A 23354-nucleotide genomic window follows, 5' to 3' on the forward strand; every position below is an offset into this window, starting at 1 on the left:
ATCAGTCTCTTGTGATAGTTGTCCGGGTCTAGACTGTTGACTCTTCGGGCTTGGTCATATACCTGACCTCCTGAGATACCCGAGATGAAAACCCCAAAGTGCAGGAAGAAGAACAAAAAGACCAAGGAGACCTTCAAGGATATCGACACCACAGGCCTCGCCAGCTCCCCTGCACCGTCTTCTACCCCAGACTCGTCACTTTCGCGTTCAGTAGGGACATTTTCCAGCCTGGGATTTTGAGGGCATGACCTTGCTGGCTGGATCTGGTCTCTCAAGGAACTGTATGTCATCATTCAGGATGAACCTCTTGATTTGGCCTAGGGCACCCTTCACGGTGGCTCCCTCGTGCATCATGGTATTTCTTCCACACTTGTGCTGAGTTGGCTCAGCCTTGATATCAATGCGCAACCTCTTTTTGCCTTGGAGGCTTCGTGTCAATGTTTTAGATTGAAGGGTTTCATTTTAGATGGATAACTGTGTTCCAAACTTACAGAGTGAAATTACTTGTGTGTAGTCAGCACACTGGGTATGATTTCTGTGCTACACTTTGAGCTTTTCCTCGTCAGATAATTCTTTTCGTTAACATGGGTAGGCTGTCTATCCTCCACGTGCAACAAACAGCCCGCCGATCCGTCCTAACTAGGCGCAGAGATGCTCTGGGCCAGAATCTTTCAAGCGGCGCGAGCTATACAGATTTGCAGATGAAACTGATAACTCCTGACACGGCACGGAGCTGATTCGCTAGTCCATCTTGATCTTACGGACTCTCACACCCTTCTTGGCATACGCCCTGCGCGACCTTTTTGTCTTGAGTCCCTGGATGACGACAACAATCACTAATGCGAGGGAGGGGACGGTAGTGAAAAAGATGAGGATGCCACAGATCATCTGCACGATGGAAGCCTTGCAGATTTTGCGTATGGGGCGGTCCCCTTTTATCATGTCGGATGCTTCAACGTCCTGGGTTGATAGTGAGAGGATGCGGGATACGGAAGTCGACTGGGCCATGTTGAGAGTGGAAGCTGTTTGCCTCAAAAGCTTGGAGCCAGGAACAAAAGGAATGAACGGGGAAATAGCAAGTTTATACTTTAGTTATGTTTCCGTTGTTTTGATCCTTCGTAAACTCCCCTTGTTCTTTGTTTGATGTCGAGAACATGGAATAACAGCCAAACAGTTTAACAAGGCAATGGAGGTGAACAATAAAAAGCCATTGTTTCTTTTTTAATTCGACCTTGGTAGCGTTAGCCTGACTAAGATTCAGTGATACTGCATGTACTATGATATGTGACCGGCGTTTGCTTAGAGGGCGCTCTATTTTATCATGGTGGTGTGATGCACAACGCGAATAAGGGAAGCTAAGGGGTTTCTTCTACAGTTGTTTTGAGATGGGATAATGAATGTTTATATAATTATAGAAATAGAGCAATCTTTATGTACCATGTCATGATGTACCTATGGACCTGAAATCTACCATGCTTCTATCCAAGTACCCATCTACTCTCGAGATCTACGCCTACAGCACCAGATAATGAAACCCAAAATCACCACCGACAGGAACCCAAAGAACACGAAAAAGAAAATCCTGTCTGGGGTGAACCAGTTTTTGATCTTTTCCCCAGTCTCGTCTCTGGCCAAAATAGCGGTCATGGCAGCGGCTTCTTGGAGGGATGGCCAGTCGCCGGAGTTGTAGCCGTGAGGAGCCATGGTGTTGCACTTTTTGTTGGTGTGAGAGTTAGGGCTGGTATAAATCTGTGGATATGTCGGAGAGGGTTGATCCAAGTCTGGGCTGTTATGTTCGAGCAGTGGACATGGGGAGTGAGCGGGATACTTATAGAGACGCTGCAAGACCTGTTCTGTATTCTTCTCTTGGTCGTTTTAACATATCCTTTGTGGGAGTGTTTGATGTTTGGTTTGGATGTTGAACATTGCATTCGTGCTTTGAGATGGCCTTGTGAAGAAGTAGGACAAGACTGTTTGGCACTAAAACGATGCCGATATTAGGAACTTGCTTATGATGGTTGTAATACTGCATCTGAGTGAGTCTAGATTCTTCCACCGATACCTTCACAAGGCTTGAAATCACTCTGTCTAAGGCTAGCAGTCGCCAGCCTTTAGGTAATACAAAGCAAAAGTAGCGATTGGTATTGCGGTCATTAATATATCTAAGTCATTCATTCTCCATTTTAATGTTGGGCGTGAAACATTATTAATCCCAAAGCACGACAGAATCACGGTGATCAAAGTCTTGGGACACGGGTTGATAGCTGTAGATGTTAAATTCTTGACCCTCTACTGCTTGCATGGTAGCCATCTACAATCTTGCATATATCAGATCATATACGCGTCAGACGTCTTGACCCCTCTGCCTCCTCCACCACCGGCTCAGCCTCTGTGCTGGAGGATTCGGCCTCGAAAAACTCGTCTGAAGCATCTGCCTGAATAAAGTAAGATGAGTGTGAGAACACAAATCCCAATGACAACATACATGGCAATATACCAGGGGGACTTGGCCTGGTCGACAATGGAAACCGGCTTTTGCTGAGTTTCATTGCTGGCTAAGGCGCTGACCGCTTCGTAAACAGAGGGCCAGGGGGTAGGGACAGGGCTGGCGAAGGTGGGGGGGCCATGTTGTTGCTGGCGTTGTAGTCAGTCGAGAAACGGAAGCTGGAAGACGGTTCGGAGGCCAGGGGATCTGACGCAGATGTGAGTAGCCGATTCAAGCTTAAGAGTTTGAATACAAAACCTGCTGGTTGTGCTGATGTTGTGCTGAGAAATGAACACACCGATTCTTTGCTCTTTGTGGGCTGTTTCGACGTGTTCTCTTGGTGTTCAATTTGTGCCTTTGTTTGTTCACACTGCGCTTTGTATCCGTGGAATAGAACAGGAATCATCAAACCAAACAACAAAGGTACTAAGTAACTCAATAATCAGAGAGAAACGCTGGAGAGGGAATCGGAGAAAGATACTGAGGGGGGACAGGTTGAGAGGTGTCCCGTGGCGGTGGTCAACAGGGCTTGTCATGGTCTTCTTTGTCTAGGTCATAGTCTCTAACAGCGAAAGAATGCCGAAGTCTTTGTCAGCAGACAATGAGATATGCCAAGGCGTTTTTTAAGCCTGGAGGCAAACTGCTGGGAAATTAGTGCCATACGCAAAAGCAACAATGCCCTGGTTGGGCTGAACGCGAATGCGAGCAAAGCCTCTTCTTTCGGCATGAATAACGCAATGTCGAGCCCGACAACGAGAAGAGTCTCTCAAAAGAGTTTAGGCCCTATCGTTAAACGCTTCTGATACTGCTAGAGCACTCAAGACTGGCCTTCTTAGCTTCGGCGGCGATCAACTTGACAACGCCACGAAGCGATTGCTTCTATAGATATCATTAGAGGTGAAATATAGCTACCACTTCATCTCCATGTTGGATCCAACCCTGTTCATCTTACGTAAATAAAAAATTTCTTCCTCATCGAGTTTGCGGAGATGGATATATGGAAAAGCACACCTGTTACCAGGGGCACATATGAAGTGCACGAAAGCGGCAACATGTCTACAGTCTCAGCACGATCACATCAACGCTTGATGGATTCAAAGGACAAGGCAAGGACTTATAGATGTAAGCGTTGACTGCCTGGTCCACCTCTTCTAGGCATCCGAACCTGTGGGTTGGAGAAACTCTATCAAAAAGGCGACACGTCTAGCCATCAACGTCGCATTCTTAAAAGGATCACTGACACCGTGTCCACCAGTGCGGTCCTCGTACAAAAACACATCTGATGCCCCCGCATCCTTCAACCTCGCAACAAGCTTCCGCGCATGGCCGGCACCGACTCGATCATCCTTTGTCGAGACGGTGACGAGAAGGGGGATACTGCACCCCCTCGCGGATGTTGTGGAAAGGCGAGTAAGCTCTGAGAACCTTGGCCATTTCAGGATCTTGAGGGTCTCCGTACTCGTATATCCATGCGGCACCCATCCCCATCAGAGGGTATCTCAACATGTCCGTCAGGGGCACGTCGCTGACGATGGCGCCAAAGAGGTCCGGTCGCTGGGTGCCCATGACAGCAGCAAGCAAGCCGCCGTTGGATCCGCCGACAACGCCAATGTGCTTTGGGGTAGTCATCCCATCCTTGACAAGTGTTTCAGCAACGGCAATGAAGTCGTCGTACGAGTTTTGTCGCTTCTCTTGTCGTGCTGCTTGATGCCACGCCTCGCCTCGTTCGCCGCCGCCCCGAATGAATGGAATCACCAATGATCCACCACTCTCCAGCCAGGGGACCAGTGAGATGCCACCCAGAATCATGTCCAAGTATGACAACGGAACGGAAAGCCCAAAGGCACCGTACCCAATCATCATGATCGGCTGCTCGCCGTGTGGGTGTTTCGGCTCCTTAGGCGAGAGGACAAGATAGTCGATCGAAGTGCCGTCCTTGCTTGAAGTGCTCTTCTGACTTAGTTGAAAAGCGTCGGCATTGAAAACCGATGGCTGGGTGTACAAAGACTCTTTGGTCTCGCCTCGTTCTAGCCAAGTAGTCGATGGAGAGAGCAAGCCAGACTCGGTCACGACTGTCTCGTTACTGTAAGGGTCACCACTGGTCGCAGCCGCATGAGAACCGATACTCGTCTCTATGCTTCGAATGATTCTCCATTCATTGGCGTCATTCTCCAGGGTCAAGCGGCGCTCTGATTGTCTCTTGTTCATTGTCAAGTAAATCCTGGTCTTGCTTGCCTGGATTCCATCAACAAAGAGATGAGCGTTGACCTCGTCCGGCTCCGGAACGTAAACAATCGAGGTTCTTTCGTTGGCTGCTGTGTCTGGCACCGTGTTGTACGCGACGACGGAACCAACTGGGACCTCTCGACCACAGACGGTCGCCTTCTCACCCAGCACGGCCACCACATGCTTGGATGTAGTTTTGGGTGGCAGCGACATTGACTGTTTCTTTGGCAGATCAAGCTCTTCCACAGTCCCATCGAGGGAAACAATGCTGTAGACAAGGGTGGAGTAGTCCACGGCGCAAGTGATGAGGGCACGACCACTGTTGGTTTGGCCCACCGAGGAGATGAGAGAGAGTGCACTGGTTGGAGGTATTTCTTTGACAGCCTTGGCCTCCTTCAAATCGGTACCACGCTTCCAGATGTACGAAGTGGTTCCCCAACCTGCTGCCGTAGTCGGACTGCCGTTGAGGTTGTGATTGATCAAGACGTGATCGATGTCCAGCCACGTAACAGCGATGCGACCTAGCCCCGTACGAAACCCATCTCGAATGAATTTGCCTTGTTTGGTATCAAGCTCACGCAGCTCGACCAAGTCCGAGCCTCCATCGGACAAGAGGACAAGGAGACGTGAGGCATCAAGTCCAAAGACACGACTCTGAAAGTCAAAGTCGAAAAACTCGAGCTCTCTGCCCTCCTCCCGACCTAGCTTATCGATATCGAGGACGAGTCGCCAGTCGCCTAGCGATCCATCAACCTGTCTTTCAGAGACTTCGAGGAGGCCATGTTTGTTGGTGGAGTCCTTCCTCAGTCGAAAGAGGTTACCGGCGATCCAGTAGCTCGGGCGATTCACGTCAGTTGAAGACAGGGCCACCAGCTTCTCCTGGATACTCTTGGTGTACAGCAACGAGTCCAGCTTAAGTATGGCGAGCTCATTCTGGTTGTCGACCCATTTGAGGCCCTCGGGAGACTTTTGTGTCTCAAACCACTCGTAATCACTGTCGGGTTTGATGGGCCTATCGGATGATTGCTGTTAGTTGCTGTGGCCCGTCTCTCAGCCTACGGGTGAAGGAAACCTACATGTTTGTAACAAACACAGGCTGGAAGCAGATAGAGATTTCTTTGCTTGACACCTCGAAGTGCAATCACTGGGGTGTTTGTGAAAGGGAGAAGAACGGTTAGAGAAAGGGCCTGTTGGAGGCTTTTATGCAACAAGGAGGATTCCAGATGATGGACATTCCCCTCATCTAGGAAATCGTCTCACATGGTTCATCCCTGTCCATGGCGATCTCAAGCAACCAAGGATGAGTTCGCGCTTGTGCTGACCCGATTAGGAAGTGGAGGAGTGGAGCGAAGGAGTGAAGAAGCCGGGGTCTCGATGGATTGACTGAGATGCCGACTGGGGCCGGAGCCGGGTTAAGGTGAGGCTCCGGTCCCGGACTTCAACGGATGCACCCGATCTTACATCTCGTCAGCCTCTCTTTACCTGTGGCCGACCCTGACGACTCACTCAAGACAACCAACTATGGCATTGGACAATTTACCCTGAGCCAGCCATGTACGGTCCCGCTCCCCCGCGTCCCAAGAAGACCAACTTCCGACGAAGCCGTGCTGGATGTGAACCATGTCGTAGCATCAAGAAGAAGGTAGGGGCACACACGGTTTCTCGGTTTTGTCTGGTTGGTTCACCTTGCTTATTTGTGCCGTAAAACTAGTGTGATGAAGGCAAACCGACATGCCAACGCTGCGAAACAAAGGGGACCGTTTGTTCATACGGCAGTGCTCCGTTTCAGTTCCGCGATGCCAACTTTTGGGCGGCCCAAAAGGTCAAGCAAGTCAGGGGTGATAGGGCCCATATTGCCTCTCGGCAGTTAATTCAGAGTTCATTTCCTCTGAACGAGAGCCCTGGCGCAACTGGGCGTGAGGTTGCAGACCCTCTACTAGAGTCTCAGCTTCAAGCTCGCCAATCAGCACCAAATCAAGAACCAACCCAGATGTCATATGTCAAGAAGACTCAGTGGACGGTGGGCAAGACAGATAAACAGACATTCGGGTATCGTGCACTTCAACCAGGTCCACGCCTGTTCGGCGGGTCCAAGGAGGAACTATACATGACGCATTTCGCCGTCCATGTTTGCGATATCCTGCCTCCAAGCCTCGAGGCTGTGAGTACTGCCGCCAAAGGTAAATCTGTCCTTCAAAATGCTGCTATGGCTATCGGCGCGGCCAACTTGGCCAACCTACAGGGGAGTTACACGCGTCACCAAAGCACCGGGCCTCAGCTATGGATCCCCGACCCTCGCCACAGGCTCGATGCTCTGAACTATGCTGGAAAAGCACTGTCGCTGGCAAGAAGAGGACAGCTTATAGGAGTCGACGTGCTAGTGTCGGCCCATCTCCTGCTGTCGTTTGTCGAACTGGAGTTAGGAACTTTTGACGGATTGCATCGATACCTCAGCAGCTTAGACGATCTGATCTACCAGACGAGAGATAAGCTACTAGACTGTGAAAAAGGCCAAGACTTGTTAGTCGCCGCAGTCCATGCTCGCACTACACAGAGGTACATAGTCGGACCTTGGAGCACCTCGACTGCCCCTTCCGAAAGAGAAAACTTTTGGCTTGGACTAGAGCGCCAAGTATTGTCTGACTCGGCCTCGTTCCAAAAGGCTGGTTCCGACGCATACTTGCTCATACAGCGCATACGTCTAATCATCACAATGCAACATAACAGGACAAGCCCAAGTCCCGTGATGGAGGCCTTGATCAAGCAACTCTTGCCGCTCATAGCACCCAACCTCGTGTCACACCATGGCGAGCAACCATCAGAGCTGAGCCTCACACAAGCACACGAACAGTCACTCGCAGAGCTGAGACACCTGGCGAGGATGGTTTCAGTTTTGAAGCCTCCTTCGGACTTCCTTTCGCAACCGGACCACCTTGCAGAGCCTGAGGCTATCCGTTTGGAGAGTCACGAACACGCAATGCATGCTGCAGACTACGCCTTCTTCCAGATTCTATGTGACGAAACCATAGTACAGAGCCTTGCTCAGCCGCCCAATTCTTGTACTCTGGCGACTGATGGCCAGGCCGCACATTGGCTCCAAGTACTGATGAGCATCGCCCGAGGGCTGGATATCGCCAAGTGCGCTCACCGAAACATGTATAGGAGAGGAATTTGCTCCATGCTCTTCCTAGCAGGACTTTTATGTAGAGACATAGGTGTCTTTGATCTTCTGGAAGAGGTCCTTGACAAGATATTGGCCCGGGGAAGCGGCTGGGAAGACGTTACTTTCCCAACTCTTCTAGCACGACCCATGATCCAGGTAGTCCGGAAACAGCTGAAGCTGGAACGGGTAATTCTCTTGGCGTCGACGATGACCCAGGACTTTGACAAGTCTTGCACTATCGTCTCTAACCGATTATCGCAGGTCCTGTTGGTACACGGGATCGAAGCCAACGGGAAGTTGTTTGACGACGCGGTGCCGTTGGGTGGTGGGTAGTTTTTGAATTGCCCAATGGTATGGAGACATGCAATCTGCCGACCTTCGGTGTATATCCTAGAAAGGTCATGGAAGCACATCTCAAGGCGACCACATATGGTTCGCCAAGGCGTTTTCTTAACCGGCAGCTACCACATAAAACATCAGCCATGTGCCCACAGCTGCAAACAACCTCTTCTTCCATAATCATTGCATCACTGAATCCACGGAAAATCCTCCAAAATGAGTTCAGAATCCATCTACACGTCGCTGAGTGACCCCGACACTATCAGAGTACTCGAGATCGGTCTGCTTCACCCGGGTAGCCATCAGCTAAGCGGGCGCCTCACCACCGAAAGCTTGCACGATCAGCCCGATTATGTCGCCTTGTCTTATGTCTGGGGAGCTCCATCGCCTGCGGACCCTTTGATTGACATCGATGGTCACCCGTTCCAAGTCAGAGAATCACTCTTTCAAGCCATAAAAGTCTTGGTATCCGATACCAAGGTCAGGATCTGGATCGACCAGATCTGCATCAACCAGAACGACAACACGGAGAAGGAACACCAAGTACAGCTCATGTCCAAGATATATAGCCAGGCTCGGCTGGTAGTAGGCTGGCTTGGGGTTGAAGCCGATGACAGCAGCTTTGCTATGGCATCTTTTCGTTTCTTGGCTAGGAAGAATGTAGCCAAGGACCCCGAGTGGAACACGCCCAGTGAAATTAATCTCTTCCTTGAGATGGCAAATCCTAGGAAGAGACTGGGACGGGCATGCATTTCACTCGTTCAGCGGCCGTGGTTTCACAGGCTATGGATCGTCCAAGAGGTAGCTTTAGCCAGGCATCTGGACCTCCGCTGCGGAACGTCATCGATTTCTGCGGAAATATTCTTCTTGATCATCCAGGTGTTGTCTTTTGTCGTTTTTGAACCCCTTTTGGCGTCTATTAGACATGCTTATGAGCCAGTCTACAAGCTAGGACGGCTGCGAACACAGGCTTCTTCCAAGTCCTGCGAGTCTTTCCCCCACCTACTTCAAAGCTTTTGCACCTGGGGATGCGAAAAGCCCCAGGACCGCTTGAACGGTCTGTTTGGGGTTGCCTTTCGCCATGATCCAGCCGCAGCATGGTTCAAGCCCACCTACTCCATGTCTGCGCCTGACCTGTTCACCAGGTTTGCGATGGAGCACATCCACACTACCAGAGGGTTGGAGATATTACACTTTGCTGGCTGCGAGGATTCTATACTCTTCTTAGACCCGGTGGAGAACAAGCTGCTGGTTTCTACAACGATCCCGGGGGGAGATGTTCCTTCTTGGGCCCCAGATTGGCGACTGAGAGGACGACCGCTGCCCCTATTGACCAACACACAAGACGGTATCATGGTCAATTTCTCAGCCACAGCCTCGGTTTCCAAGTTTTCCTTGGATACTGTCTCTCAGACCCTGCATGCCCGCGCCATCGAGGTTGATAGAGTCAAGGCCACATGCCCGCCGTACCACCCCTCCCTGGGAAATTTCCCAGGCGCGGTGGACAATTTGATCCTGAATTGGTTAGAAGTGGCAGAATGTTACATCGAAAGCACTGTTGTTAGGCGCATGTTTTCTCAGACTTTGACCATGGACTTGAAAGTGGATATGCCGAGCCGTGTCCAGGAGCATTTCGACTCCGTCGCCGCTCTGGCTGATTTTGAAAGACACAATAAGGGAGATTATGGAAAATTCCCTGGCAATAAAGATGAGGATTGGAAGAAGACGATCGATGGGGTAACCGAGTTCAGGTATATCGCTGAGGAGCTGTGCCGCCACCGCCTTTTGTTCATTACGGAGGCGGGAAGGCTGGGTCTGGGAGGACCGCAGGTGGGAGAGGGAGACTCAGTTTATCTAATTCATGGGCTTCAAACGCCATTCATAGTGGATTGTAGCTTAGAACAGCATATTCTACGAGGGGAGTGCTACGTGCATGGATTGATGGATGAGAAGGCCCAGTGGTCGGACCAGGACACTACGTTACATCTGCGTTGACTTGATGGATAGTGTTACGTTTTACGGGGATATGAATCATACGATTCGCTTCTGAGTCTATGCATTGTGCACCGTTACTCTATTTACTTTGTATTCTATCACTAAAAAATAGGATTGAGTCAGTTGTCTTTCATCGACGCCAAGGCAAGGCAAGGGGCCAATTCTCCGCACATGTCCGCAACTCCGCAACTCTTCTCTTTTGAAACTCCGCAGAGATCCAACGTTAAATGAAGGGCCAGGCTCTATAACAAACCATGGCGATACACCGGAGTCTTGTTGCAGCCCGCAACCCGAGCCGGCTCCATATGGCTTACGAACTATAGCCCCAGAGCTGAAACGATAGTCTATGATGCCGGGATAGCTATAGGCCGGTTTGAATTTGTCAGATCGGAATCTGATTGATACCGTATGGTGTGTGCAGCTACCCATGGCATCCTGTACGGCTGGGCCTGGATGCCAAACTCCCCAGGCCAATCATTCCACGTCCGCCGCTAGCTGATCTCTTTCGAAGGCATTTCAGACTGGGTCTAAACCTAAAAATCTGGGTCTTTTCTTTACCAGATATAAGTATTGTTCATAGATAGTTGACAAGCCGTTCAAGCAGCTCATCATTCCCTCGCTTCTACTTCCACAAGCAACATTATTCTTCCTTGCCTATCATGGCCCCAGAAATCCCACCCGAGCATCGCGTCCTTGTCTTAGCAGAGGCCGGACAGCCGCTGAGCCTCGAAGTCCGGCCCACACCCAAGGCTGGTCCTGGGAGCGTACTCGTTCGCGTCCTCGCCGTGTCACTTAGAGCCAACTCCCCACGGGTCTACCAAGACCCCCACAGTGGTCATCCACTACCCATCCCTTTTATCCCTGGATTCATGGCCATCGCTCGTGTTGCCGAGACTGGGCCTGATGCTGCACGTCTCCAGCCAGGGGATCTCGTCCTCTTTGACCCCTATATCCTCGGCCGTGACGACCCAAACGCAAAGTACATCAGCGGGCTGATGGAAGGTTTCAACGAAGGAAGCAGAAAGCTTGCACGTGGAGAGTGGCGAGATTCGACACTCGCCGAGTACGCCAAGTTGCCTCTGGAGAACTGCCATCCCTTGGATGAGAAGAGGCTCTTGGGTGATGTCAAGGACGGCGGGCTTGGTTACACTCTAGAAGATCTCACGCATTTGTTCAGCATGCTTATCCCGTTCGGCGGTCTTGCCGATGTCGATGTGAAGGCTGGGGATACGGCTATTATTGCACCCGCGACGGGACGATATGGCAGCGCCGCGGTACATGTCGCGCTGGCTATGGGCGCTAAAGTCATTGCCATTGGCCGTAATGCTACTGTTCTCTCACTGCTGGGCAGCATCAATCCCACACGGCTGAAGACCGTTCAGATCACTGGCGATATCGACAGGGACACCAAGGCACTGAGTGAGGCGGCTGGCCCAGGCGGTGCGGATGTCTTCTGGGACATGTCACCGCCGGGAGCTGGAAAGTCAACGCATTTTACCAGCAGTTTGAACGTCCTGAAAGAGGGCGCTCGTGTCAGTCTCCTGGGAAGCGTCGCATCGGGCGTCAGCTTCGATTACATGCAGATTATGTTCAAGGCGTTGACTATCAAGGGGACTTGGATGTGTACGAGAGAGCAGACAAAGAGGCTCATCAGCATGGCTAAGACGGGTGTTTTGCCACTGGGATCTCGGGCTGGCATGGGACCTGTGAGGAAGTTTGGATTGGAAGAGTGGAAGGAGGCATTGGATGTGGCTGCTGAGAGGATCGAGCCAGGAGAGATTGTCATTGTCCCATAGATCGATGTCTGGGTCAGGGTGATGACTGGGTACCTATTTCTCAGTAGCATCGAAGTTGGGCGACATTTCTCTTAGTGTGGTACTTGATAATGCCCATGAAAAACTGTCTACTAAGACGACCTCATCTTTCTCCCAATTGCCTCGAACCATTTTTGAGCTCGCTCGAGAGTGGCACGTTCCGAGACAACGCGTTGTTCCTGGAATTCTCTCGCCTTAGTCATGAAGAGGGCTAACTGGTCTATTAGTTGGTTGGTGTCAGGTTCTGGGAGGTCCTTGAGAGCGACCGCAGCTGATATGCAATGCAGGAATCGAGTAAATGGGGGGCCTTGATTCTTTGCTGGAGATGGCAGGAAACCTGTAGTGACTAGACTGCCGAAAATTAAGTCGTGTAAGGGGTAGTTGTTGACCTTTGAGCGCTAAGCTTGGCTATTCCATAAGACGTAAATCTCTCCACTAGGCTTTTGGAAGCCCAAACGCCTTAACTATGTAATCAGTAAGTAAGCCTAGCTCCCACCGGAAACCAATAAGCCCAACGACCTGTTCGACTTTATCTGGTTCTATATTGCCCTTTATTGCGTTTCGGAGCGTGCCTTGGATGAATGGACCCTAACCTTGATTCTCATCGCCGGGATAGGTCTGGAGGAATCACCGTGCCATAGAAGACACCCGTCTTTGACAAATACTCTCCGTTATCTCATCAACGAGAGTGAATACTCCATTGATCGTTCTTGCTACGTCTATGGGCTGAGTTATCTAGTAGAAAATACTTGACTGTCAAGGATAAAAGTCAGTGGCTCTTGTATCGAGACGATGACTAGTACCCTGTGCCGTCATCCCTCACAGCATCTACGGGTTCGACAACAGCAAATGGGACAGCAGGATTAAAGACAAAACCTCCCTTCATATCATATGGAATCTTGACAGCCTCTTCCTGAATTCTCGTCGCAGATTCCTGAAACCTCGTCATGACATCGGATAGCTGCTCTGCAACCAGTCTTCCATTCCTCTTGACAAAGCTTCCACCAACCATGACGTCCTTCACATCACCGACGTTGGAATGAAGAATAATGGCTGCAACGGGGTCCCTCCAGCCAACCATGTTTGCAGACTTTCCGTCAAAGGTGACAATGTCACCCTTGGCTCCGACCTTGAGGACACCGAGGTCTGGGCGCCGGAGAGCCTGGGCACCCGCTCGAGTGGCCAGGTGAAAGGCCTGATTCACAGACATTGGGCTGTATCGAGGAATCTTCCACTCGTTGAGGGTTTTTCTAAAAGATCGCAGTCTCACGCTTTGCAGCCACATCCTGGCTTGAGTGATAATGTCCCCAGAGTACGTGGCGTGGGTATCCACCCCAAGAGCTGCCTGATCCATTATGAGGTCGCTCTCCTGGTTTGTGTGTCCAAAGTGCATCTCGGACTCTGGCGTGATGGAGACGTAGTGATTGTATTCCTTGAGGAGCTCGTATTCGGCCGGGGTGATGAAAGTGCCGTGAGAGAAGACGATCGGGAGACTTTGGTTCAATATTCCAAGGCCATGGAATAAGGATGGGCTGTGGCGGATATTCCACTGTCCGTCCAGCCAGTGTGTAGTCAGGACCGAGAGGTTGCCGTCTCTTTGATGTTGTTAGTGGAGTTTAGACAAGAACATATCAGGCACCTACTTGAGTAAGCCAAGGACCGCTTCCAGGTCCGACTTATCAACTCCCGTCCAGGCGTCAAACGCCATGCCCATCTGGACCAGGCCTGTTGACAATCGCTGATCCGTGGCTAGCTCAAGGACATGTGCCGCTCGTTCTGGAATCGTAAAGTTGCCGGTAGGGTCAAAGCTATAGCCAAACCAAACTCGTGCACCGCTATCGGAGTAGGCAGCGAGAGCGGCCTCGGCGACTTGCCGGGTGTTGATATTATGTGAGTGGTCCAGCAGCGAAGTCACGCCGGCGTTGAGCGCTTCCCAGAGCCCAACCACCTGAGACAGGTAAAAGTCTTCTGGGGTGAACAGGTCAGGGACTCGTGATAGGGGACTGTATCGGACAAAGTATTCGGACAGGGTAATGTTGGAGGCAATAGTTCGGTAGGTCGTCTGCCAAGTGTGTCGATGCGTGTCGATGAAGCCGGGCGAGATGATCAAGTCTGCAGCTGGCACTATTTCCGTATCCAAAGGTATCTCAACAGAGTCCTTGTCACTTTCATTGAAGATTGCCGTGATTGTATCTCCGGTGACCAAGATGGAGGTGTTGTATAGAGGCTGGGGTGTCTGAGTCTTGTTATCGAAGCCGATGACGGTTCCGCCCCTGAACAATGTCGACGCCGCCTTGGTCCCTGTGGCTAGGACTAGCAAGGAGATCAGATTGAAGGAATATCTCATGATGATAATGTGAACCAGAGGTTCAGAGGCAAACGAGAAAATGGTGAATAAGGATAAAGTCTGGAGCGAGAGAGAAGCTAGATTGACGGGTATTTATAGTCGACAGCACAAAGTGAAGACAAGGGTCAACTTCACATTAGACAACCAAATATCTTGGCAATGTGCAGATAATGCCCAAGGAAGCGTGGACTCCCCAATTCCATGCCGCTCGCTAGACGTCTTGAGAGCCCGACCCGCGCGCGACGGCAACAAGACCTCGCCATCACCCGACAACTACCTTGGCATTACCCAAGCAATCGATTACCCATTCATACAAGAATTGATAATGCTCTTGAAAAATTGTTGCCGAAACTGAATAACGATTTACTTGAATGAGGGCCGTTTGTCCCCTAATTGTTCCCCGCTGTCGCCGCCGCCGTTTATCGTCCAGGAACCAACCCTCAGAGCGACTAGCCGCCGCTCGATGCCGGGTCTTGGTCCAGATACCTGCGACCGGGCCGCCCTTGGGCATCTCTGAGTCGAGCAAACCTAGCTGCTTGTCGAGTCCCAGGCCTTGGAGACTTGAGCTGTGCATGTCGTTTGCTCAAGGTTTGGAATTTATCCGGTCGCGCGCGGGTCGTGACTAAGAGCTGGCATTCGCGAGATATTCGGTGAAGCAGGAACCTTGACTAAGCGGAGTTTGGGCCATTATCGATCCGAAGAAAGACAAGCTGCGTCAGGGGTATTAGTGTGTAGTCGCATCATGGATACTTGAGTGCCTCTATTTCTATTCGCTTTGCCATCACATCTCATAAGTACTTTACAGGCGTGCTTCGTGCAAGAATATGCCCACAAGAGATTAGACGTGTAAAATATGACAAAAGTCAAGCAAGTAGCCGCGTATTGCTTTTCTTGATAAAAAGATTGCTTGGCTATACTAAGCAAAGCCCTAAACGTCATGGATAATCTATGCAACAGATTGGATAGCCTTGTCGCTCGTATCATGACTCGCTGCGTCATGAGGAACCCAATCATGGGGGAGACGACCAGACCACACATCGATATCCTTGGCCCGAACAAACTGTAGCGAATGAGTTAGAAAAAGTTGCCCGTTGTTGGGTTGAAGGAGCAAAGATTCACCTTGGTACCGAACGCAACCTTCCATCCAATAATTGGAATAATAAATATAGGAATGCCGATATAAGAAGCGATGAAACCAGTGGTGGACCAGTTCCCCTTGAGGAAGACGGGGAATCCAGCCACCAGCGTGATGATGATTGATCCGATGGCTCCATACCAGGCCGTGTAGGGCATCCACGGGGCCTTCCATGGTAGAGTGTCACGACTGACGCCCTGGACCTTGAGGGCACGGTGGAAGCGGATGTAGCAGACACAGAGCGTTCCCCAAGCGATGAGACCAGCGACTGTACTGAGGTTGAGAAGCCAGGTGAAGGCTTGGGCGGCACCACCGCTACCAAGACCTAGAGAGGTTAGCAAGCACACTTGACTGGAAGGGACGAGACATACTGAGATACGCCAGAGGCCCAAAGAGCCAGGAAGCAAGAACAGCAACCCAAGGGACACCGCTCGATGTCGTGCGGCCAAAGAACTGCGGCAGCTGTCTGTCCGTCGTCATGGCGAGAATGATACGGGATCCTACCCAGCAGTATGAACTGCCAGCTGACCAGGCAGACACCAAGATACAGGCGTTGACGATGGAGGGGAGGGCGGTGATGCCAGCCTCTCGGATGGCGATGACCCAGGGCGAGCTGTTGGCGTTTCCAGTGCCAGAGACGAGGTCTGCATTTCGAGGATCGACAATCAATCCAATCAAGAAGGCGCCGAGGATATAGAAGAAACCGATTCGATATGTGACTCGGTTCGCCGCCTTGGGGATCGACTTGTGTGGGTTGACAGACTCGGCGGCAGTAATGACAACTGTCTCAACGCTCACAAATGAGAATGAAGCATTGACAAACGCCGAGAGGAAGCCCAGAAAGTGACCAGCAGAGCCAGTGATGCCGTTGTAGTTCACCCATGCACCAGGGTCACGCCAATACCGGAAACCAATGGCCTCGTGATTGGGACCTCCTCCGGCTGTGATGACAATGGCAACGATGACGAGGCCGATGAAGCAGAGAACCTTGATGGCACCGGCGACCACTTCCGTTTCTCCGAAGAAGCGCACGTTCATGAGGTTGATAGCGAGGATCAGAACCAGACTGATTGTGATTACAACAGCAGGGTTGAGATCTGTCCAGTAGCCCACGAGGACCGCTGCAGCTGAACATTCCGAGGCGAGAGCGATCGTGTAGCAATAACCGTAGGAGATTGCCAGGGAGAAACCGACAGCGGGATCAATGAAGCGGGTTGCCCAATGAGGAAAGGAACCAGCCGTGGGAAGCTAGAGATTGAAGTGTTAGCCATCAACATTGAGAAAGGGGGTGGTTTGAAATTACCAGCGTGGCCAGCTCCGAAATGCTCTGCATAACACACCAGAGGACAGAACCAACGACGATATACGCCAGCAACAGACCTGCTGGACCGGCCGTGGCATACGCAGATCCTGCTCCGATGAAAAGACCTGTTCCAATGCCACTGCAAAGACCGATCCAGGTGATGTGGTAGTCTTTCAGCCGTCGCTGCGTAGGTCCATGACCACCATGGTTAAGCACAGGCTTCTCATCCTCTGTAAAATCCTGAGTGTCTTCCACTCTTGGAGCGGTTTCGACAATGTCGTCCTGTTGATGAGCCCCCATGATGACCTTCAGTGTTGGCACGAGACATCAATAGAATAGAGAAAGCCAAGCCGCGCCCTTCGCTCTATATCTACCACGCGTCCAGGCCGATTGCGCAATTCGAGGTTTTCACCACCAACCATTCTTTTATGTAATGGCTCCAGACCATCGACAGATGAATGGGGCAGATGGCCGGGGTGGTTTGCGGGATCTGGTTTGGTGTCTAGTGTAAGTGGAACTCTAAATCTTGCAACAGACAGGGGCCGGACCGGGCCATGACACAGAGAACCGACCTTATCTTTTTTTCTCTCTCGATCGTTGTGGGTTTTGTGGATGCTGTGGCGAAAATCGGGGACCCCGAATACAGCTTTGACCATGACGTGGAGTAGGCATATAGAGACAAGACTTGGTGAAGAAAGACTCCAGAAAGAATTATTGGGGTTCGGGATGATAACCAGTTCCTATGTAAGAGGAGGCGTTGTTAGCCTTGGCTTCGAGAGTGTAATGCGATTGGTGATTGTCAGATGCAATCATCTCCAATTCGCGAAACTAGGCTTTCAAACTTACAGTCGACTTCAACTCAGCCAATCACCAAGTCACTTGGTCATGCCCCAGTCCCTGACATCTCTCCGTGAAACAGTTTGTCCCAAGAGTGCATTTCAATGCAAAAATGTCTAGAACTTGTTTGGAAATATCGGGTCGGTGTATTCGTATCTGAAGATAGTGCAACCATGCCTAGAGCGAGGCTCAAGTCCACATGGCTGGTTGAGGGCAAAGGCTGTTGCTATACCGTCAAATCATCCACTATGAAGTTCCCCCAGGCCCCTCCTTAGTAGTTCCGGCGATATGATACCTTCTCCACCTAGGCTAAGATGAAACGGCCTCCTGGCCTGAACTCGTGCCTCTTCTGTAGACGATGCCCTCACGGATGACGTCTCATCGTTGCCTCGGTCTTCGACAGTTCCCACGAGACCGCATACCTGGCTTCGTGACATGATTTCGTCTAAATCCTTGAGCTGGGCCCCTATCTGGGTTAGGGCATCGGCATCGAGATCGTCTGTCCAAGTCGGCGTCGAGTAGATGAATGCCATCAGTAGACAGAGACCAATCGCCTGTAGACCGATGAGAATGGTGATGACGATCAAACCAGCCAGACTTTTCTTGGGTTTGGATATCATATAGCCTGGGTTGGAGTACAGGGGCCGATCAGCGGCAGTTGTGAGGAGGGCCTCGTTGGCAAAGTACATTGCAATGTTGAGAGCATTCTGTGTCGTGTTGTCTGAGCCCAAAAACATAAAGTAGCGTCCCAGGAGGTCCAGCACATTGTTATCCCGGTCTCGCTGGAGACCCCAGTCATCGCAGATTGAGACAGGGTCGGGAAAACCCGAGGAAGTTAGGCGGGTGAATGGCAGCCTCACCTGATCGCATATCTGTCGGGCTGTCTGGTTATTGAATTGTTCTGCGGATACGTTGGCCAGGCGAAAGAAGGATGTGTTGCCCAACATGGCCAGTCCTGCTGTCATGAGGGGACCAGGGGTTGGCTGCGAGGTCTCGAGCCTGTACTATGTTCAGTCTTGTCTTCTACATGTTGATAACTCAAGAACACCTACAAAGAGCTCTCGTAAATGTATTCATTAAAGTCTCGGGCAAGCTCCTCCTTTGAGGGCCAAAGGTCCAGGAGAGGCCCAGGCTTGTAGCCGTCAGTTCCCAATGGCACTTCGACCGGGATACTCCGACAACACGCAGTCAGAATGGATTCCAAGGCTACGTGTACCAAGGGTCATTCAAGCCCCAGCGGCTGTAAAGGGACCTGGCCCTTCACAGCCTCCTTGTCGCTCCCCTACACAAACGTCGAGGTCTGTGTGGATGGGGATCAGGACACCAACCCCTGGGCGATTAGTCGCGATAAACAAGAAATCAAAGAGACTCTGTGGCTTCAAGTATCCTCATGGAACCCTGACCCTTACGACGGTTCGGATAACTTCACCATCCGGTGCGAAAGTGTTTCGAGAAGGGGTTGGTTCGAGCTTCCTAACCACCACAACGAGGCGAAGAAAAGTGGCTCGGGTTCGTCGTCGTCGTTTAGCGTTTCCAATCCCAAAGCCCATTCAAAGTTCCCTCTATCGCGGCTTAGGGCCGAGGAATATTTGGTTTCAGGAAGCCAATAGGGGGTGTCGGACCAAGGGTATTGTTGTGTATCTTTCGTGTTGACACTGATTATCTTCTCGGATGTTCGTTGGATAATCCACTTTCTCCAACTCTTGGCTAGGGCTTCTGGATCGGCATCGTTGCCAACGATCCAGCTATCGCGATCGCCATAACATCTGCTTGGCGTGCATGTCACGATGGGTATGGTTTCATCCCGGACAAGCACAGACTGGAGAGGTGGCTGGACAGCAGCTTCGAATGCATTGTTAGTGGTGGAATAGATCACACGGAAAGGCACTCACTGATACAAATGAGAACAGCTGCCAACCTGAGGTAGGTGGATGATGAATTCCAAGATTTTGGCAGTGTGGTCAGGGATTTCCAGATGTGTCTAACGTGGAGCCATTGTCTGTCTGCTAACGTAAACATTTGCAACAGGCTGAGATGCTGGCTCGTCCTGCGACGCTGCGTGTATACAACAGCTCTGTGGGCGAGCAGGGTCGAGACGATGGGGATCCCAGGGGTGGCGGCGATTTGTGTGAGGGCATAGACGGCGACACGCAGTCTCTCGAGATTCGCAACATCCTTGAGCGTGTATCCTCCAGTCTGGTTAATGTAGGAGTGCAGGTTGATGGGTCGGAACATCAAGATGGCGGTGAAGATCCAGGGCAGAACAAGAAGGGGAAAGTAAAAGGCAAATATCCATGCCAACCTCTTGCGATAGCGCAGGAGCTGCTCGTCCTTGGCCAAGCCTGTTTGGCGACGAGGCGCGTCGTTTGTCACGGTGCGGACTGAATGGAGTTCAAAGTTGTCGCTGGGCGGCCCTATGGTGAAGGTGGGCGAGTTTGGCCGGCCAGGCGTAAGAGAGAGAGAGTTGTTTGTCGCGCGACGATGCCGTCAATGAATAGGTATGTTGGTTGCGCAGTCACTAAGATGACACAGGCAACTGATTGTTGCTCTCGTGCTGAAGAAGCGAGTTTGCGTCGGATCATGCATCTTGGGCGGGGCTCCTTTATCTCTGCCTCAGCCTGGACGTCGCCTGATTTACCGACGTTGAGTCTTGGCGTTGATTATAATTCAACCAATGTTTCATTTAAGAAGAGTGAGTGAATTCAGCCGCTTGCGACGGGGAGTGCGGCAACAACGCCTATCCCTATTGATGGTCCCACGTGACAACCAACGTTTCAGGCTGGCCTTTGGGGACAACCAGAACACGGCCACTCTGCTGTGTTCATGATGTAAGAGTCTGGAATCCAAGTCGTCTTGTAAGAGTCTCTCTCTATCCAAGCTGGTTTACCTGCGTGTTCAAAAGAGCCACCGATTGCCAAAGTTGCACGGAACCTTAACCTCCAATGCTCAACTAAGGAGCAACGTGATGGTAACCAGGAGAGTTATATACAGGGATGGTTAACGTGTCATACTTAGTGAGCAGAGTCGGAAAACCGGGCCGCAAGTTGTCTCAGCTAGTCCAGGTATTGGCTAATAGTAATGAAGTTACAACAAAATGGGAGATTGGAGGCAACCATCCACCTGTCCAAATCCGCAGATGCATATCCTGTTCTTCAGATCGTACTAACATATCATTGAGTATTTTGGATAGTCAAATATAGCCCTCAACTAAGGCAACGGCGATGACGCAGGCGGAGCTCCGTCTTGAAGAAGGTCTGATATGCCTTCACTGAGCGGAAGCACGAAGGGTGTTGGCTGTACTCATGTTACATGCCAAGTCCAGAGTGTTATTGAGGTGCTGGCGGTATTCGATCAGATTTCCCGGGCCGGGTGGATTATGAGAGTCGGCAGTCTTACTCGTCCACGAATTGACTACCCGTTCCTTAAGAACTCCTTGCTCAAGGCTCGTTTCGTATTCATTGACGCAAAAGTAGAGACCGCATTCTTGTGTCGTAACTTGTGTGTGCTGCCACGTCGTTTCATTCTCTCTCCAGCTTTTATCAGCCTGCAGGTACTGAATAGCTAGAACGAGAGTCGAGGAGTTGCGAAAATTGATGGTGCGTCCAGGATTCGTCGTAAACGTGACGGATAGATACGTGTCAGGGCATTCAACATTCCCAGAGCCGCACTTTCTCTTCCCGTCATAGTTTGTCAAATCCAGTCGAAGCTCAGGAATCTCGTGCCTCGTCCAGGCAATCGTTCTCTTGCCAAGCAGACCCCAGTTCGCAAATAAATCCTTGTTGCTGACCTCTGGGAGCGTCTCGTTCTTCTGAAGTTGCCAACCTCCAGGCACGCTGAACCGCTGGGCGAACGTGTAGTTTCCCGAAGTTCTCACGGCGTGTTCAGAAAGGTCGATACACCTGGAACATATCGCAAGAGACGTGAATGGGGCCCACGAGCAGTTACCTGATGCGCAGGAAAAGGCGGGCCATAGGTTCCGCGGTGTCACGAAAGAAGAGAAGCCGTTCCAGAAGGATGCCGTAAGGCCCATATCTTCGGGTGTGCTGAGGCTATCGTCTGGTGTAAAGAGCATCTCTTTGCCGTCTGGGCCCGGGAACGGTATAGCACGCACCCCAGTATTTTTGTCTATGTTCCAGTATCCGGCATCCAACCCAGACGACTTCCCAATGACAGGTCCAGCCTCCGATGGCCGGTTTGAATCCAGTTCAATTGCCGATAATTGGTTATATTTGGAGTTGTCCAGAACCACGGACACATCTTTGAATGCTAGAACTGCCTGGATGAAAGGTTCGTAGGCCAGAAGAACTATCACAGTGAAAGCGCCGACCGAGGCCCAGTGGCTAAAGATGCATCATTGTTAGTTAATTGCATCGATTCCCCTAGGAGAATTCAGAAAGATACTCACGGGTGTCGTATCATGCTTCTCAGTAGGCGTATGCTTCCCCAAGCGTCGCGGCTTGCGGCATCGAATCGATCAAAATCGATAAGCGGCTCGACAAACTTTCCAGCCCAATTCCATTTTCCCTGGGAGAGACAGGTGCTTATAACGAACGCGAGGCTGGCCCTTGATGTACCTGCAAGGATAGAAACGATGGCGCTTGGTGAGAGGCCAGCCCATGTCGATACCGGCTGTCCGTCAGAGATGGATAACAGAGCGACGAGCGCACCCAAGGATGTGAGACTAAGGGTCAGGGCGCTCAACTCGAGCCACCACGAGATGTGCAACTATTGGGTGTTGACATCCTTTTTCTTCTCGGGAGATGCACTTCTTGAGCTGCAAGATGTTTGAGCAAGGAACTCGCCTTGTGTCTCTTCCAAGAGAGGCTGGAGCACAGACTTCGGAGATTGCGGTGATTCTGCCATGATAGCAATGGCAATGAAAGAGTTTGATGGAGGAATAATGGCGAGCGGAATCGAACAGGTTGAAATAAAGCTGCAAACGGCAAGACGGCCACGCCTCCTAACAAGCCTATCTGTCGTGACACAAGCCCACTTGATCAGTGCCTAGCCGAGAATTACGAGCTGCATCGACAGCGCCTCTTCTTTGTGAAACAATAAGCTTATTTCAAATGGAACATCCCAAGCAGGTCGTTCCACTGCAAAGGCTGGGCCGTATGGTGGCACCCGAGGAAGTTCTTTGCGGGGGCGGAGCTCTGCAGCAATAAACGTCCTCGCATCCTCGGTCAGGAACCAACAGGTGAAGGTCCTCGTACCATGACGCACAAGGCATACTTTTCTCGGTTCAAGCTCGTGTGCCGCGTAAACTTGGCGAGGACGATGAGGCTGAGTGACACGAGGCAAAGATCGGGGCGATGCCATGGAGCAAGTAGACGGAGGAGAGACTCAAGCCAAGCAACGTGCGTTATGGCGATTGTTCGCGCATTCTCCAAACAGCCGCTATAATGCCACCTGAAGCAAATGGGGAGAACATGCTGTGGTTTCGATGGATGTTGAGAACCGGATGGTGGTATCTAGATGATGGCATAACGAGGTGCGAATGGTGGGGTCCTGCCAGAGATCTTGGTCAGGATGAAGAGAGCTGGAGACGATGGCCGGAGACGATGGGTGGGGATGGTGGGGGAAGATCAGGGTGTGTATCTGGTGAGATCCTCTTGAGTAGAGTCTTGTCATTGAAATAGCAAGGGAGGCGAAGGGAGAAAGGCCCTTCCTGGCAGGAGGCGTTCCTGCATACCTACCTGCCTGATCAGAT

At 51.2% G+C, this 23354-nt stretch overlaps 9 protein-coding genes across 9 annotated transcripts; 3 read left to right on the plus strand and 6 right to left on the minus strand.

Annotated features, from left to right (window-relative positions):
• Positions 1-207: 207 nt before the first annotated feature.
• Positions 208-1008, minus strand: MRS44_008646 (uncharacterized protein; the record flags this gene model as incomplete). Its single annotated transcript, XM_065621006.1, has 2 exons — positions 208-419; positions 762-1008. 2 exons carry the CDS (start codon positions 1006-1008, stop codon positions 208-210), a joined length of 459 nt encoding a protein of 152 aa, XP_065477078.1.
• A 2818-nt stretch (positions 1009-3826) lies between these two features.
• MRS44_008647 (uncharacterized protein) lies at positions 3827-5990 on the minus strand (the record flags this gene model as incomplete). The annotated part of the gene is made up of 3 exons (XM_065621007.1): positions 3827-5723; positions 5771-5783; positions 5972-5990. 3 exons carry the CDS (start codon positions 5988-5990, stop codon positions 3827-3829), a joined length of 1929 nt encoding a protein of 642 aa, XP_065477079.1.
• Positions 5991-6263: 273 nt separating this feature from the next.
• On the plus strand, positions 6264-8207 carry MRS44_008648 (uncharacterized protein; the record flags this gene model as incomplete). The annotated part of the gene is made up of 2 exons (XM_065621008.1): positions 6264-6353; positions 6465-8207. The coding sequence occupies 2 exons, from the start codon at positions 6264-6266 to the stop codon at positions 8205-8207; spliced, it is 1833 nt and encodes a 610-aa protein (XP_065477080.1).
• A 222-nt stretch (positions 8208-8429) lies between these two features.
• Positions 8430-10208, plus strand: MRS44_008649 (uncharacterized protein; the record flags this gene model as incomplete). Its single annotated transcript, XM_046276299.2, has 1 exon — positions 8430-10208. The coding sequence occupies one exon, from the start codon at positions 8430-8432 to the stop codon at positions 10206-10208; it is 1779 nt and encodes a 592-aa protein (XP_046132104.2).
• Positions 10209-10867: 659 nt separating this feature from the next.
• Positions 10868-12004, plus strand: MRS44_008650 (uncharacterized protein; the record flags this gene model as incomplete). The annotated part of the gene is made up of 1 exon (XM_046278562.2): positions 10868-12004. One exon carries the CDS (start codon positions 10868-10870, stop codon positions 12002-12004), a length of 1137 nt encoding a protein of 378 aa, XP_046132105.2.
• An 814-nt stretch (positions 12005-12818) lies between these two features.
• Positions 12819-14943, minus strand: MRS44_008651 (uncharacterized protein; the record flags this gene model as incomplete). The annotated part of the gene is made up of 3 exons (XM_046283647.2): positions 12819-13617; positions 13666-14323; positions 14808-14943. The coding sequence occupies 3 exons, from the start codon at positions 14941-14943 to the stop codon at positions 12819-12821; spliced, it is 1593 nt and encodes a 530-aa protein (XP_046132106.2).
• Positions 14944-15315: 372 nt separating this feature from the next.
• On the minus strand, positions 15316-17107 carry MRS44_008652 (uncharacterized protein; the record flags this gene model as incomplete). Its single annotated transcript, XM_046283648.2, has 4 exons — positions 15316-15429; positions 15489-15829; positions 15876-16752; positions 16808-17107. The coding sequence occupies 4 exons, from the start codon at positions 17105-17107 to the stop codon at positions 15316-15318; spliced, it is 1632 nt and encodes a 543-aa protein (XP_046132107.2).
• Positions 17108-17883: 776 nt separating this feature from the next.
• MRS44_008653 (uncharacterized protein) lies at positions 17884-20230 on the minus strand (the record flags this gene model as incomplete). Its single annotated transcript, XM_065621009.1, has 5 exons — positions 17884-18643; positions 18697-18816; positions 19054-19486; positions 19537-20058; positions 20173-20230. 5 exons carry the CDS (start codon positions 20228-20230, stop codon positions 17884-17886), a joined length of 1893 nt encoding a protein of 630 aa, XP_065477081.1.
• A 679-nt stretch (positions 20231-20909) lies between these two features.
• MRS44_008654 (uncharacterized protein) lies at positions 20910-22507 on the minus strand (the record flags this gene model as incomplete). The annotated part of the gene is made up of 5 exons (XM_065621010.1): positions 20910-21543; positions 21590-21693; positions 21756-21984; positions 22050-22325; positions 22371-22507. The coding sequence occupies 5 exons, from the start codon at positions 22505-22507 to the stop codon at positions 20910-20912; spliced, it is 1380 nt and encodes a 459-aa protein (XP_065477082.1).
• Positions 22508-23354: the final 847 nt, after the last annotated feature.

Source organism: Fusarium solani, assembly GCF_023522795.1.
Source record: "Fusarium solani strain SB1 chromosome Unknown bctg00000005, whole genome shotgun sequence".
NCBI lineage: Eukaryota > Fungi > Ascomycota > Sordariomycetes > Hypocreales > Nectriaceae > Fusarium > Fusarium solani.